Source organism: Leuciscus leuciscus, assembly GCF_965113295.1.
Source record: "Leuciscus leuciscus genome assembly, chromosome: 20".
Lineage (NCBI taxonomy): Eukaryota > Metazoa > Chordata > Actinopteri > Cypriniformes > Leuciscidae > Leuciscus > Leuciscus leuciscus.
Window position 1 is genome coordinate 7,179,207 of NC_138744.1, and position 17,348 is coordinate 7,196,554.

Genomic DNA, 17,348 nt, shown 5'->3' on the forward strand with positions numbered 1-17,348 from the left:
TTGTTTTCTTTTGTTACACAATGACACGCTGTCATGTAAAACTGAATATAAAACATTCCTATTAAGGGAACAAGCGATTAAACATGAAAAGGCTTGGATGGCTCTCTGTTATAAATTAATAATTCCAAAATCCTTTCCCCCTCGCTCTGTGTCTCTAGGTGTCAGCCTTAATGACTAGTTTAAAAAAAGATATGCCTACCGCGTACGTCTGTGCAGATGAGCGGTCATCGCGGCATTGTGCCTTAAAATTGCTTGTCATAAATTACCCCTCCCCACGTTCGCCTGCAGCACTTGATGTCTTGAATTCGGGCCATTTTGCAAGCTGTATTCAAGCATGAACTTCAATTTGCTTTTCATAAAGGGATTACACAGCCACTATTGTCAATCTTCACCACATGTACCTTTCACTTATGAAGCACAATTGCGTTCTGATTTCCCAGCAACTGGTATGGGCCCCGATGCTGTTCCTCGCCCCTGCCTTTAGATTCATCCCATTTCGGTAGGATGTCTAAAGTAATAGCAGATAAAGATGAATACAGGGATGAGGTTATTGAGGTTGACAGGAGGAGTGAGTGAGAGAAGATAGCAAAATCATAATGAGAATGTATGAGTCTTGGGTTTTTAGGGTTTGTATTTGGAAGGTTAACTGTGCTAGAAAGATTCAGAGCTTTTTTGGTGTTCTCCATAAATTCCTGGAGTACATAAAGTCAGAGACATTTGAGAGATATTTGAACACCTGGCATATATAGGTATATTCAACATCTATCACACCATCTTCATGCAAAGTGGTGAAAGATGGATGAATTAAGTCAAGCGTTCTCACTCATCACATTTACCCCCAGTTTCACAGGCAAGGCTTAAGCCTAGTCCCAGACTAAAATGCATGTTTGAGTTGATTTAACTGAAAGAATCATATCATAAAATATGTCAGTGCCATTGTTTTGTCTCAAGATGTTTTGTCTCAGTAATGTTTGCACATTTTAAAAAGCTACTTAAATGTCCTTATTGAACTAAGGCCTAATCCTGGTTTAATCTAAGCCCTGTCTGTGAAACCGTTGCATAAATGTAGCCACTATGTTAAGACCGTGTCTTAAGATAGTTTGACCAACTAGCAGTTAGACAAGATAATCAGTCTTACTTTTCCAGTTCAAATTAAAATGATCCACCTTTTTATGTGACTGGCTTTAAAAAGTTAGGATCAGTTTTGAAAAAAAAAAAAAAAATAGATGACTAACTTTTAAGACTAGTCTTATCAGTTTATGTAACTGGTCACAGGCCTTAAACACTGCCAGCTGTGTTTCTCAAGAAGTCCGACCCAAGTCTTCTTTCGCTGCCAGGCAACTCTGTGCCTCTAAATTTACGTTTTCTAACTTCAACACTATTTTCTCTCTTATAAATCCTAAGTGGGCACAAAAGTGCTATTGAGTAAAGCACATGACTGCATCGTTTTACAGGGATTAGTCCAGGACCCAGTGGAAACAAGAGATTAACAAAACTATTTGCTTATCAATGTAAAGAGAATATTGTCTCATTTACTATCTTTTTGTATGTTCTGTTCTGCTCTGTTGTTCTGTTCCCATCTCACCTCGACTGTTCTTGTCTCAGTCTCTTCTCGTCTCAATCTCGTCTCTTCTATGGAGGTTCACGCTGGAGGCCACGTCATGCAACTTTGGACTAACAAGCTGAAGGCTTGTCACAGACACCCCCACCTGAAATGAAGTGTAGTAAACCCAGCAGCATTTGTGTGTGTGTGGGTCGAGCTCGGCTCTGAGTGTCAGCTGATGTTTCACATTAAGGCTGCACAGAGACACAACCCCCCCTCAGCCCTCTGTCCAAACTGTCACATGGCAATCTGAGAGCAATCAGACCCGGAGAAGGCCACATGTTCTCTTTGAGCACCAGTGTTGCGCTTGTCTTCCTGTTGCAGGTACCCGCTGACAGCCACAAACGCTGGCTGATTAGCCTGCTTCCTCCAGGGTTTTCTTTTCCTCAGGGCCAAATAATGGCTGGCCTTGGAAATAATTGCTCACAATGAGCGAGGCGCCAAAACAGAGCTTTAATATCTCTGTCCTTCACTACCGTGTCTTTCCACTAACACTCTCGCAGGTCCTCAGCCATTTAATCTCATTGGCCTTAATGGAACTCCACAGAAACGTCAGTCAAGCGAGTTGTCGGGTGCCAGGAGGCGATCGAAGATGGCTTGGCAGACTTAGAAAAAGGGGAGAATTGTTATTGTTTGTTTACTTTCCAGTGGCATGCATTTAGATGGATTTATTCAGTGAGCTGACCACAGGCTAGAGGTGATTTACTTGGATTATTCCCAGACTCCCTCATCGGGACTGTGACTGACAAACAGGGAGCAAAGTCAACTTTAATACTAGTTAAGCCAGGTTGTCTTATGAATCCGGAACCCTTTTTTTTTTCTGCCCTGTCTTTTCTGGCTTAATATAGTACCAGTGAGTGTGCTGCAGCAGAAAGAACTTGAAAACTTATCCACAAAACTCAACCTTTCATTCTGGAAATCTCGCTCTGAGGGTTCTTTGTTTGTCCAGGGTTCACAGGTTTACAGTTGTTGGCCTTTTTCCCCCCAGAAAGGTCAATGTCACATGTGGTTGTCATGGGTTCTGACAACTCTCTCTAGAGGGAATAGTTCACTCAAAAATTATAATACTGTCATTATTTACTCACCTTCATGTCAAAAGAAGAATCTTAATGCAGCTGTTTTCCATAAAACAACAGATAATGTTTGTAAAAAGTGTTTAATTTGCTTATTTATTCATACACACTACAGTTCAAAAGTTTGGGTTGGTAAGATCTTTTATTGCTATTTTTACTGTTATTGACAGATGTCTCTTATACCCACCAAGGCTGTATTTATTTGATCAAAAATACATTAAACAAAAAAAGTAATATGTTAATAGGTTTCGAATTTAAAATAACTGTTCTATTTATAATACAATTTAAAATACAATTTATTATTTATTTGCTCCAGTCTTCAGTGTCACTTCATCCTTCATAAATTATTATAATATGCTCATTTGGTGCTCAAGAAACATTTCTTATCATTATCAATGTTGAAAACTTCTCTACTGCTTATAATATTTTTGTGGAAACTGGATAGTTTGATCAATAGAAAGTTTGAGAGAACAGCATTTATTTGAAATATTTGCATAAAAATGTCTTTACTGTCATTTTTGATCAATTTAATTGTCCTTTCTGAATGAAAGTATTCATTTCTGTATTAAAGGACAATTCCTTACCGAAGTAAACTGGCTGTCCAACAGTCATTTGTTCAGATTTGTCCAAATGTCTTTTCTTCATCTCTGACCCTGTCCCTTCTTCTAACCTTAAAATTAACCCTTGAAATCCTAACAGTTCAAACCTTAAACCATATCCTTTACCATAGCTTTTAATTGCTGGTCATTCATGACATCTCATTGTGAGATGAGATCAATATAATCCGATTCCATTCACAGTGTTTTGCAGGATAGTCCATGTATCTCTAGGCATCAGTATTTGAATAGTGCTTCACAGCAATATTAACACTCAGAGTGTAGATGTTTGCATTTGCTGCTTAGTGTTAATAACTTAGAAGGTTCCACCTTGTTATTGATGTTCCTGCATAAATGTGCTTTTATTGCAGTGGCCTCCTTTATTTGTGCTGCTGTATTTTCTGCAGCCATCTCTACTGTGAACTCGTTTTTGTTGTATTTTCAAACGATATTATAATCAAGGGAAGATGTGGACTCGTATGTAACACAGAAATACAGGGTACAAAACCCACAGTGCACACAGATCCCTCTTTAAATGTGTTTGAAAATAGTCAGGTGCTCCATTTTTGTCACAGATGCAAAGAGGAGACAGTGGCGCCCTGAAAAAGGGGCAGAGAGCACGTGTCTGCTTGAAGTGAGAGGAGCGAGTGAGTCACACAAAAGCTTGTTTGTGGATGTCGCGGCAACAATGCGGCCGCGCTGAGTGTATTCAGGCATACAGGGATGCACCGAGACAGCTTGTTTGTGAACGGAAAATGAGACTACCCACATTCTGCGAACACCAAACCGCATACACAACTCTAGGCTCTCTGTGGTGCTTTGTTAAACCCACATAGTGATGAGGTTTTATAATTAGCCCGTTCCTCCAAAACAAAATGCTAGCCGTTCTTGTTTTTGCCCTCCGACCTTTGAGGTGGGTTTTTTTTCAGGTTGCTGTTGTCATAGCATTTGTCGGGATTTTTTTCCTTTGCTGTTGTTTTTCAGACTGACATAAGAAAAGGAGGACATCAGATTGTGCAGAAAGACTGGCTAATGTGGCTCTTCCTATTCTATCATCTAGGTTACATGCAAGAACATCCCCTTCTTGTTCATTCATTAGCCCATCATAACATCAGTTCAACTTCAGAGTGAAGTTTTTTTATGATTAAGTCATTGGGCCCTATTTTAACGATTTTGAAACGCAAGTATCAAGCGCGAAACGCAAGTAACTTTGTGGGTGGATCTCGGGCGCTGTTGCTATTATACCGGCGGGATAAATGACTCTTGCGCCCGACGCAAATCTTAAATGGGTTGGTCTGAAGTAAGTTTATTATTCATAGGTGTGGTTTGGGCGTAACGTGAAATAAACCAATCAGAGCGACATCTCACATTCCCTTTAAGAGCAGGCGTGCTTGTTCCATGGCGGATTGCTATTATAACTGCGGATTTGCCAGACGCGCGCCAGGAGCGGTTCACAGCCGAGGAGACCGACGTTCTCATCAGGGCCGTAAAACACAGAGAAGTGACATTGGGGATGGAGAAACACACCCAAATTAGCTTCGGTTAAACAGGTGTATAATAATTTGGGTAAATGTGTAAGCTAGATTTATGCCTATTTTTTCACATCTTCATGGACACAACAATGATTTCCCTCATGTGTTAATATTTTTCCTTGTAATAATGTATGGTTTTCTAAAAATGAGAACTGCTGCGTCTGTGTGTAGATGAGATAAGCAAAGTGTATGCGCGTTGTGCACACGCTACATTAGTTATGGCCAAGCATGCGCCCTTAAAATAGCATCTGAACGCGCCACTGACTTTAGACCAGGTTTTTCCTGGTCAGTGGCGGAATTGTTTTCTAAACCTGCAAAATACGTTTGCGCCGGAACACGCCTCCTCTTTGCGCTGAACCGCCCCAGGAGCGCAAATGCATATGCTAGTTTACCGGCGTGTGTCTGTGGAGGGAAAAGTCCGCTGTGCACGGATGCAAAATAGGAATGATACATGCGTCGGTGTACAAAGTCAATTGTGCTGGGTGCAAGATATAGGCCCAATATCTAATAAGAATGTTAAACAGATTTTTCGTATTTTTCGTTTTTTTAATGAGTTGGTGCATCTTTAAGACATCATGGACATCCTCCAGACATGAAGTTACCCCATTTTATCTAAAATAAAGTGCAAAAGAAGATTAATCATTAAAGATGGTGAATGTAATTAAGAGAAATGTTGGTTTTAAATATTCTACCGTTCAAAAGTTTGGGGTTAGTACGTTTAAAAAAAAAAATGTTTGACAGAATCCTAACTGTTTTCTATTTTTATATATTTTAAAATGTAATGTATTCCTGTGATGGCAAAGCTGAATTTTTCAGAGTCAAATTCCAAAAAAATAAACAAAGAAGTTAATTCAAGTGCGCTATTAGTATAGCCTACTTCTTTTAAACTAAAAATAATAACGTATAGGCTACTTTCAGTCTACTTTTAAGGGACTTCTCAGAAATGTACTTTAATTTACACAAGTATACTGTACTTTACTTTTACTGACAGAAAGTTTATTTGGCCTATACTTGTACTCAATCTTTTGATCGAGATATAGTTAAAAGTATAATTAAGTATTCTATACATGTAGCTTGCAGTTGTTTGCTCGAGTGGCCTATTAAATACTTTTTTCACATATTTTTACATCATTTTTTAGATATACGTCTTAACTTACATTGTTTGAAAACATTGATTTATTAGGAAAACAGATAGGCTTACGTTTCTAATACGGAGTATGTGAATTTTTGTGTAGTCCACTGGTAGTGAAGGAATTTACTTCAAATCTTCTTAAAGTACAGTTAAAGGTGTATTTCATGTATAAAAATGAATACCTAGGAACATAGTAGGCCTATACACTTGATGCAAAAATTATATTTAAATAGTAAGCTATAGGTATGATGTTGAGTTTATTTAAAGAAAACTTACAAGTATAAAACTATCAAACTAATTTACTAAGAGTATACTTCAAAGTGTACTTTCATAAACTTTCATAAAAAATTTGCTATTTAACTAAACTATCAGTATACTTATAAGTTCACTTGTAGTATAGTTGCAGTACAAACGAAAAACATAGTTGTTGTTTACTCAAAGTTTACTACTGTTACACTTAAAGTATACTTAAAAGTATATTTTATATACTAAAAAGTGGGCAAATTTTGTTCCAAGCAGCATTGAAATAGTACACAAGTATCATTGATATTTACTACATATTTTAAAAATATACTTGAACTTTTCTTAAGTATATTTAAAATGAAGTAAGGGTTTCTTATAATCAGTGTTGTACACTTTTTTTTTTTTTGAAAACCATCATAGTTTTTATTTATTTATTTATTTTTTATAGAAAATTCAAAAGAACCTTTATTTGAAATAGAAAGCTTTTGTAACATTATAAATTTCTTCACTGCCAATTTTGATCTATTTAATGCATCCTTGTTAAATAAAAGTATGAATTTTTTATCATGCTAGCACACTAAAGAAAAGAAGTGGTAGCTAATAGCGTTGTAAACAAAAGAACAAAGATTGATCCAATTCGTGTTCAAATCTCTGTGATCTTGAATAAGACATGAATGTATTTTTATCCACACAGTTCTAATTGTCACATTCCTTCCAACAATAGAGAAAGTTCTACATTTTAAGTGACGTTTTTAGCTGAGAGTCTGTGTAAAAAGCTTGTGCTGATGAGGGGAATTGCCTGGGATTCGCCACAGGTACAACAGATGATCATTTGTCTCAGATGATACACTCTGTCACAAATGGTTAAGCATTAACTGGTTTCAAGGGGGCTTCTAAATGGAGCAGACAGAATTAGAAGGGGCTTTCATTGATTGCAATCAGAGGGAGTTGGGGGGAGATTGCTGGCACTCTAAGTGGAGGAGACACTGTGGAGAAATGGTTTGGAGGGCGCTGTACTGAGAACAGCATGCGTGTGGCACAGAGAGAAAAACAACACTGATTGTCCATAAGACATGAGGCAGGGCGCTGATGGCAGAGCTGCCGGAGGCCTGATTGAGTGATTTACGTGGCTGGCGGCCAGAGAGATGGAGGTACATGTTGGGCACAGGTGGCACGATTAGCGGTGCATGGCTCGGCACAGCGACACCTGCTGGCCATCGATGGAATTCACCCTGCTTAAAACAATAGCTTAAACCAGCCTAAGCTTGCTGGTCTGCCTGCCTGATCAAGTTGGTTTGTTGACTGGTTTTAGAGTGGTTTGTACACTTTACAGCTAAACACTAGCTTGGCCAGGCTTGAAGACCACTTTGAACCAGCATCTCTTCATGTTTGGTTTGATATCTGGTTAGTTATTTTACTCTTAATTCACATTCAGATTATAAAATGGCGTGTATATTGTTCAAAAATAAGACTAAGAATATCAATACTTTTTGGGCTTATTATACTATTGACCAATAGATGAGCTTGTGATCAGGCCCTGCTCCAGCTTTGAGATGTGAGGTTGGCCAAGTGACATTCTTGGTGGGCTGGAGTTTTAACATTATGTAATTTTTTCTCCATAAGAGATTTTGTAACTTTATTTTATAACCAAAGGGGCAGGTTTTAACTCTATTTATAAACACACAGGACTCAACATTAAGGAGTTTATACTTGTTACTTGCCCTGCCAAAATTTTCACTGGCCCCGCCACAAATAAAATAAATAGTATTTTAACAAATAATGTTAAATAAAGACAAGTAAACAGTCAGCAATAAAATAAGAATGAATGAACAAATTACAAGCAATAGCACAAATAAATACAACAACAAAGATACAGTATTCAGGTACGAAATACTTTAATGTATTCTGTAATCCTATTAAAGCTAAATAAGTTATTCAGTCAAGAGCAGAATTGAACAGAGATTTTTTTTATTTTGTTCTTTAATTAACGTTAATGACACAAGACAGTAGCAGTATTATTAAGCTACTGTCATTTTAAGACCAAATGCCCGGATCTGACACACATCCGATTTTTTACCCCCAACTGTTTACGTTCCTTAAAACTTTTTAATTTAACTCAGTTTAGACTGTGCTTACGAGGATACTCGCCAAAACGGGTATTTTGATGTAATTTTATGTATATACCATGGGGCCAGGGTGGGCCAAGCTCCTGATTGTGGAGCCGGGGCTGCTTGTGATTGGTTTTTATTTTTAAAAATGTCAGTCAAGCAAGATTCAAACGCATGACCTCTCTCTATTAAACCAGGAAATATTCCACTCATCCCCAACAGCTCAGATGAGGCACTCTGACCCCCTAAGGTTGAAGTCTTGTAACGCCCCTGGTTTGGTCCAAAGTGATGGTGATTGGAGTGAAAGGAAAGCTGCTGTCACAGGCAGAGGGCTGGAGTGTAAATCTGTTGAGAGGAGCTGAGAGGTAAGGACACATGCATTAGGACAAGACAGGCTGTCCCTCCATTGGAGACAGAGAGTGATGTTCAACCATGGGAGATTGATGAGCTGTCTCTACTCTAGCAATTGCATAGGTCACAGGAGAAGAACGGTGTCATTCTCTCTCTCTCTCTCCCTCTGTTTTTGTCGCTCTTTCTTTATCGTGCTTCTCTCTTTATGTTCAACTACGCATTATCTTTCACACAAACCTATCCACCTGTGAGTCCCATATGGCAAAGATCACATCTCTCTGGTGTGATTTTTGATGACTTGAATGGGGCCGTAGGAAAGAAAATATGAAATTAGATCTCTTTAATATACAGCATCGGTTAATGTAGAGCAAATAGAGTCTTTCTGAGAATTTCTGGATAGCAAAATAACGATTGTTTTCAAATAGGATTTTGAACATTTCTCTGTCCTTCATTGATCTGACAAACAGATAATCTTGGCCCAAACTTGTACCATTTTTGGAGTCAGTGTTGCTGAGTTTTACTAGTTCAGATACTCAAACCAAGGGGTCAAGGTTTGGCTGATTAGCACCTGCTCATAGATGCTGTAACTACACAATCGGGACCAACAAAACTTTCTCCTTTGACAGCCATTCATTTTTGCAGGCAACATATTGCTAATATTTTGTTATATTAGATATTTTTGAACAGATTAGGATCCCCTCACCCAATGAATAGTCTTTTCCTTATAGACCTTCAAACAAAGCCACGATTTTAAAGTTCTGCGAAGCCACAGTGTTTACACATTTTGGGCAATTGACCTACAAATGGATTACTTATTGCTGGATAATAAGATGGATTATAATGATTGACAGTTTTCCTCTGGGAAAGCATTAAAGTATTTTGTTTTGTAGGGATGCACAATATATGTATTTTCAAAAAATGTTCTCCATTTATTAGTGCTAACAACTTATTAACTCTGTTAAATGTAAACTTTATCAAACCTTAAATGAATATCCATTTTTTATTACTGTACATTATAAAGTTGTAATGCCTAAATTCACTTGTAGCTTTTACAATGATTGTTTTTAGTGTTTTATTTAAACAAATGTAAGACAAAATTGTATTTTGATATTAAAATAAAATATCGGCTAATCATTGGGTTATCTAAAAATGAGCCAACTGGGGTAAAACTGTAGAAAGTTGTAATGAGCACACGTTGCGCAAGAGAGAACAATACAGATGCAATAATGATGGGATGAAGCCAGAGGAAGAAAAGAATGCAGGAGATGGATTTGGAAATGACAGAGAAGAGCTGGTAGGAGGACGATGTGACAGAGAGAAGCAGCTCTGCAGACTCTGATTTAAGATGTTATCACTAGAGTTGCGGGGACGGGCCCGGGGACCGTCACGTCTGCCTTTCTGTCAGTGAGCATATGAGGAACCAGTCAGCAATCTGATACACCAGACAGGAGAACAGAGACCGATTCTGTGCACACAGAGAGGAGATGGACGAGCAGGGCTACTCTAGCTGTTGAATAATTCTTTCTCTGTCTGTGATACAACAGGGGCGGAGGCAAAATAAATCCACCTGGCATTCATTTGACTGTCAAGTTCTCAGATTAAAGAGAGAGTGCAGGAAGGATGGAAAGAGAAAAGAGAGCGCACAGATGGAAATGAGGGGGAAACGAGCCAGTGATGGCAAGAGAGAGAATTCCTGTCAGTTCTGGTGACCTTTGACGGAGAAACTCAAGGTTTGCGAGATTGCCGTCTTTCCCTCTCCATTCCTGTCACTTTTTCCTCAGAGAGGCATGCCAAAATATGATGAAAGACTGGCGTGAGTGGCTGTGACATGACATTCGACACCGTCAACTCGAAACCCATTCTGCTGTCACACGCACACACTGCCTCTTGGGGTAAATTGCTGTAATTTGTGTTATGCTTCTCAAAGAGAGGTGAGGAGGAGGAGGCGGGCTGCAGTGGGAGCTTTCATGCTTAAACGAGTCTATTTGACTTTAGAGAAATGTGCAGGTGATTGCTTTAATCCATTTAAAGCATGCACACATCTTTCAGCTAGCGTTCCGAGCACACCGCACCATTCAGATGGTTCTTTCTCTTGAAATCAAGTAAATGGTGATATTAACATATTTCTAAGAGGTTATGTCACGTCATATCTTGTATATATTCTGTATTATGGGAATGATTATGGTAGAGGTATGACAAGGTGAGGCACATGTTGAGCTGATGGGAATGAGAATAAATATATCCATGTGTGGATCTTTTGTTTTTCCACCTTGCCTCATCTTTGGCACTGCGCTCATTCATCACAATTGACAAAGGTTCAGCGCACATCTGAACGCAATATGGACACGTGCACAGCACTGTACCATCATCTAAGGCCCGTCTCTCAAGAGACATTAAAGGAATAGTCCACCAAAAGGTCAAAGTTTGGTCATTGTTCACTCTTTCTCATATCATTTCAATCTCATATGACAGCACTTTTGTTTGGAAGAGGAGTAGGACTGGGAATCAATTCACATTTCCCAATTTGACTTGATTCAGATTCACAGGCTCTTGATTCAATCCAGAAATTGTTTCCGTTTGATTCAGTTATATTGTCCATTTTGATTACCATTTTGGCACTTTATTAAAGTGGTACATTAACAAATTAACAACAGGGCCCAAACAGTATGGAGTTCAGTATTTATTTAACCAATCTGCATTGTTAATAATTCATTCAAAGAACTTCTTTAAAAGAGTGGTTTCTTCATCAGTCAGATTACACTGTTTTATTCACTAAGGCCCTGTTTACACCTGGTATTAAGATGCATTGTGGTCGATCGGATCACAAGTGGACGACGCTAAATACAGGTGTAAACAGGGTCTAAAACATTTTGAGCTTGTCCTCTTTCAACCCCTTCTAGAGGTAGTCGAAAACGCATTCGACCGGATTGCTTTCGCAGTGTAAACGCTTGGTCGAATGCATTCGAACAGCCGCAAAAGACCACCTTCTCTCCGCCTACTGACTTAACGCATAAACATTGTGTGAAGTGCGCAAGCCAGAAGGGATTTAAACTTTGTCGACTGAAGACCCAAGGTTTGAAGACGAAAAATGTACCAGGCACATTGTTCTCTCACCATTCCTGATTTCTAACACACACTCACAGTGTGATCTTGTGGCTGTCAGAGCAGAAACAAAAGCTGCTGCTCTCCGTATGTTTTTCTGTCGTCTCCAGGCGTGTTCATATGTAAATCACGCAAGCTTATTTTGTCCATTAGTTCGAAATCTCAAAAAAAAAAAAAAAATACACACATTAACCCGCCCATAGGACAGAAGTGGTTGAAAGTGGACAAAAGAGACGGATTAAAACACCAGGTGTAGACTGATATGTGTCTCCCTCGTCTTTGTGTTATCCAATCCAATCAAACCAAAATAAATCGACCAAATCTTAATACCAGGTGTAAACGGCGCCTAAAGATCTGGCCAATAATAACAGTCATTTACCAAGCCTATAGACTCAGAGGAACACAAACATTCTCCAAAGCTTGTCTTTTTGTATTCCACAGAAAAAGGAAAATCATACGGGTTTGGAACAACAGATTATAAGTAATGACAGTATTTTGAATGTATTCCTTTCAGTAATGAAAAGCCTTGACTGTTTCATATTTTTGCAGAGTGACAGAGAATTACTTTAAAACCCTGAACATTTTTGAATAATTGTGCTCCTTTACAGATGCCCAATAAAATGGTTACAGAACCACAAAGAGCTGAGGGGAAAAAACAACTCTGTCATGAATCCCCCACTACAGAATCCATAATAGCACTCATATCTGTTAATTTCATTTCCATTTGAAAAGCAGTTTGATTTGAAAAACATTGTTACACATCAAAAGAAGGAGACTGGAATTGGGCCCATCCTATTCATCTCCTTGCCTTGACAATATAGACAATACATGCAGTATGTGCCCATTATGCGTTTCTATGATGGAACATCACGGAATACCCAGCACTTACAGACCAGCGCTAATTACCAAACTGAAAAGGAATGAAAGGGAAAAATAAAATGTGGTTTAATAAGAAAATAATTATGATCAGGAGTGTGCAATCGTGAATTGACCTCATGGCAAAAAAAAAAGGTTTTGTTTGCAATACAAAGCGGCTTCATTTATTACCATACGGATTGCGGAATAAAATATTCTCTAGCTCGGCATTGTAGCACCAACAGCAGGATGTTTGACATCACAGGCTGATTTGTTTCGATCTTACCTGTCTGTGCATGTCCATTGTGCCTCAAACTGAATCCATCAGCCAGATGACATTGAGTGAGGGGTGTATATGGAATCTACCAGCATGGCGGCTGAAGCTATAACCAGCCAAACCTTGACCCTCTGTCTAATAGTGTTTCAGAGCAGCCATATGAAATATGCCACCCAACAAAGGCATAATGCAGTGACTATGTCTTTAAAGTTTTTTGATTACATTTTGATTGATTTGATATCAAATTTCTTTGAATCCATAAAGTAACTGATAGTAAAAAGTAAAGTGGCTAGCTAGTTGGTCAGACTTCTTAAGATATGGGTCTTAACCTAGTGGCTGTGTTTATGGAACTGCTACTATTTCATCATAATTCAATTGTAGAAAATTTGTGGTTACAATATTTTGCCCTTTGTAGAGCAGTAAGTTGCACGGAATGCACTTGTCAAGGGTGGCACATCAGTTTTTGGGTGGAGATGGATGAAGGAATTTGGAAAATGTTTTCGGTTGGAAAAAACTAAAGTACCACATGTTGGTAACACTTTAGTTTAGGGTTCAATTCTCACTATCAACTAGTTGCTTATTATTATTATTTTTGGCTGTTTATTAGTAGGCCTACTTATAAAGCACATATTTATGCCTTGTTCTGCATGACCATATTCTACATCCCTAATACAAATACCCAAACTTAAGAAACTACCCTACTAACTATTAATAAGCAGTAACTAGGAGTTTGTTGAGGCAAAGTTAATAATTACTAAGTGAGAATTGTACCCTAATATAAAGTGTGTCCTAGTGTTCTGGGAAATTTCTATGAATTAAGCATTATTCTGTCACAATCCAGACACTTAATTGTGTTTCTGCTGTATCTCAAAAGACTGGAAAGATCTGATATGCACACTTTTAAAATAATGTGACCCCCATGTAACTGGCACATTTATAATCCTTGTTGTTAGTCTGTAGTTGATTGGCAGGTTACTTACCTTGGTGGTCCTTTGCTGATGATCGAACGATGGTTTAGATTCTCCATCTAGTGAGAAGAAATTTTGGCTTTTGTTTTTATATATAGGCCTATATTTTTTCATTTAGTTTGTTAAAATGGCTTTTTTTTTCTGTGACATTTTATATAAATGATTAGTTGGGATGGTGTATATATATATATATATATATTTATATATATATATATATATATATATATATATATATATATATATAATATATATATATTTCAAGATGTCTGCTAAACAAAGCTGCAGTGATTTAATCAAAAATACAGTTAAACAGTAATATTGTGAAATTTTATTTCAATTGAAAATAACTTTTCTATTTGAATATATTGTATAATGTTATGTATTGCTGTGATGTCAAAGCTGAATTTTCAGCATCATTACTCCACTCCTCGGGTGTCACATGATCCTTCTGCTGATTTGGTGCTAAATAAACTTTTCTTATTATTATCAAAGTCAAAAACGTTTGTGCCGTTTAGTATTTTTGTGGAAACCGTGATAATTTTTTTCCGGATTCTTTGATGTATAGAAAGTACTGTATTTAGTCCTATTTGAAACAAAAAAAATTCTAACAATGTAAAAGTCTTCACTTTTGATCTATTTAATGTGTTGCTGAATAAAAGTATTAATTTCTTTAAAAATAAATATATTACTGACCCCAGACTTCTGAGTAATGTCGCTGTATCCTTGAAAACTTTACTTACTTTTGACTCTTGAAAGCTGCATATCTATTTAAATTTAGTGGGAGTGTCTATTCCTCCAGGCCGACCCCTCCGTCACTGTGATTGGCTGACTTTTTGAAGGCGGGGCCCTGGGTACCACATGGAGATGCTGTGTATCGGTGGATGTGGGAATGAGTGAGAGCGTGGTTGAATGATGCCGGTCGAGGAGCAACACACAAAACACTGACATATTGTATTGAAAACTTAAACCGTAGATAGTGTGCAAAAAGCTAATTTATCTTATTTAATGGTGGCTTGGGTTACATTTGTAGCATTGATGCATAAGGGATAAAAGTCAGATTTTAAGGACAGAGTGGCAGAATTGATGGAATAATGAGGGCGCACTTACGGAATCCGACTTTTTTCAGATTTCCTACTGCATGTTTTTTTATTATTTTGATTTCCATTCCATTTGTGCATTCGACTGTTTTTTATGGACAAACTGAGGAAAACGCACCGCCTGGAACTGTTGTCGCTGGGTTTCTTTTTCCTCTAGAAGACAAATGCAAAAGATCAAACTTGCCTGGACTTAAAACAGTTCTGACAGGGGAGAACTCGTCGGATTTCTCTCTTGAATATCTGGACAAGACAGGATTCGTGTTAAAAACCACCAAAACTTTTGACGTGAAGTCCAAATCTAGCTATACGTTGATCGCGCGCTTGCCGCGCTGCAATAACATAGCAGAAGAAGTGGCTTTTAAAATCGAGATACTTGATAAAAACGACAATACACGGCTATTTAACGTAACAACTGACAGAATAGAGATTCTTACCGATGTTAAAAGCCGAGTTAGGAAGCCAAGAGCCGTTTCTGAAGCAGTATCCTACACCGTTACAGTTTCCGAAGATGTGAAAGTCGGAGACTTGATCTTTACGGTACCGGACCAGAAGTTCGAGAAGAAGTGGTTCGAGGTGGTTTCGGATGGACACTCACCAGTTCAGATAGAAAGAGACTTGGGACGCGTGTACTTAGCGCATCGTTTGATGTCAACAGCCGAGGTCATGGTTAAAATCCACAACATGAGAGGTATGTTCATAGCCTTTTTTAATTCACAGTTTATGCGTTAATTTGTGTTCTTTAAAGGGATAGCGCACCCAAAAATGCAAATGATGTCATCGTTCACTTAGCACAATGCTGTTCAAAACCTGACTTTCTTTTCACACAAAATGACATGTGAGACTCCAGTCACTATTCACTTTCATTGCACCCTTTTCATACAATGAAAGTGAATGGTGACTGAGATTGTCTTTCTGCCTAACGTGTCATTTTAGTAGCCTAATGACAGACTTTGCATTTTAGGTGAACTGTTCCTTTAAGTTAGCATTCGATTTGAAAACTGACCATGTCCATGAAGGAGAGCGCATCGTCTTGGACCATCGATATTTTAAGGAGGTTATTTGCTTTTTCACTGCGCCTCAAAGTTTCACGGAAGAAAACCCACATTCAATAGGCTTACATAATACAATATTCAAAGGAATGCGTCATAATGAGTTTTTAGTTGATGGGATGCTGCATATGTGGTGTTTATTTTAATGGTATGGTAGGCCTACATCTCATAGCTCAGCTTGAATTATGGTGAAACAGATACATTAGGACATGTTGGCTGAACTCAAATGAGATCACTTTGTATCATCAAGTAACTGGGTTCAAGTGAACATAAATGTTATGGAGAAAGTCTTCTAATTATGACTAAGAGCTTAGCTTAAGTGGTTGAGGTCATGCAGGTCTGATTTAGCTAATCAGAGCTCTAAAAGCAAACCTTTATTCAATGTTTGTTTGGGGTAATTAGTGATATTTATTCACCTGGAAGTCACCAGACAGCACATGTGGTCTCAAATACCTTTGCTGGGGCAGATGTGTAGTTGACGTTGGGGGATATAAATGTTTGTTTTTGCAAGCAAAGGTCCCAGTCCATCACCTGAGTACACCATTGGGGTTGTTTGTGATTCTGATTGAGGTCATCTCTGTGATTGTTTGACAAAGTGAATTCAGAGATCGGATGAATATACCTCTTGACATGTTTACTGAAATTGCTCCTCTGAAAAAAATGGTGCCACGTTTTCCCTTGAAAAGAGAAAATATGTAGTATGTACATTTCTGTAAAGTTTTCCAAATCCTTTGAGGAATGTCTTTTGTAATGATCTCGGATGTACTGATTGGAGAATTAGTTACAGGATAATTTAAATTGTGATGAGAGCTTGTAGCTCTATCATCAACAGTGAACACATGTGGCTTTTTTAAAATTTAACAAGAGTTTTTTTCTACACTTAAGAATCTATGTATCATCTGCCTAACATATGTCTAGACTATGGGTGGGCAGTATGACCAAAGTCTTATTTATAAGAGCTATTTTATTTCTTGTATACATGAGGATATGAATATCTTTGCTGGAAAAACTACACTCTTAAAAATAGAGGGGTTTCATAGCGATGATCTAGAACTTTATTTTTGTAAATTGTGTAGGCTGTATATTAAATAAACATGTTGCATGGTTTGTTTTTCTTAAGATAATTTAGTGAAAGATAGGCTACTTCATCTCATTTGATTATTTTCACTTATTTCTTCATTCTAGCAGTCCTGTCCTGTAATTCACAGATTGGATTTGATTCCAATAAGCTATTTAGTAGAATTCGATTCCATCTGATTAAAATATAATTTATTTAGGAATATTTTAGTTATACGGTCCATTTTGCAGTCTTTCAGACTGATTTAAACTGGTAATTTGTCTTTTAGAGCTATTTGCATATTT

General features: G+C 37.8%; 1 protein-coding gene across 2 annotated transcripts in view; it reads left to right on the plus strand.

The window, feature by feature from the left end:
• Positions 1 to 14,762: 14,762 nt before the first annotated feature.
• Positions 14,763 to 17,348, plus strand: part of LOC309483452 (neural-cadherin) — a 118,873-nt gene continuing 116,287 nt past the window's right edge. For both annotated transcript variants that reach the window (XR_014200573.1, XM_082149289.1), the window contains exon 1: positions 14,763 to 15,625. Coding sequence is in view for 1 of the 2 variants with exons in the window: in XM_082149289.1 (XP_082005415.1) it covers positions 14,932 to 15,625 (694 nt within the window). In the remaining variant the exon portion in view is untranslated. The remainder of the gene's footprint in view (positions 15,626 to 17,348) is intronic.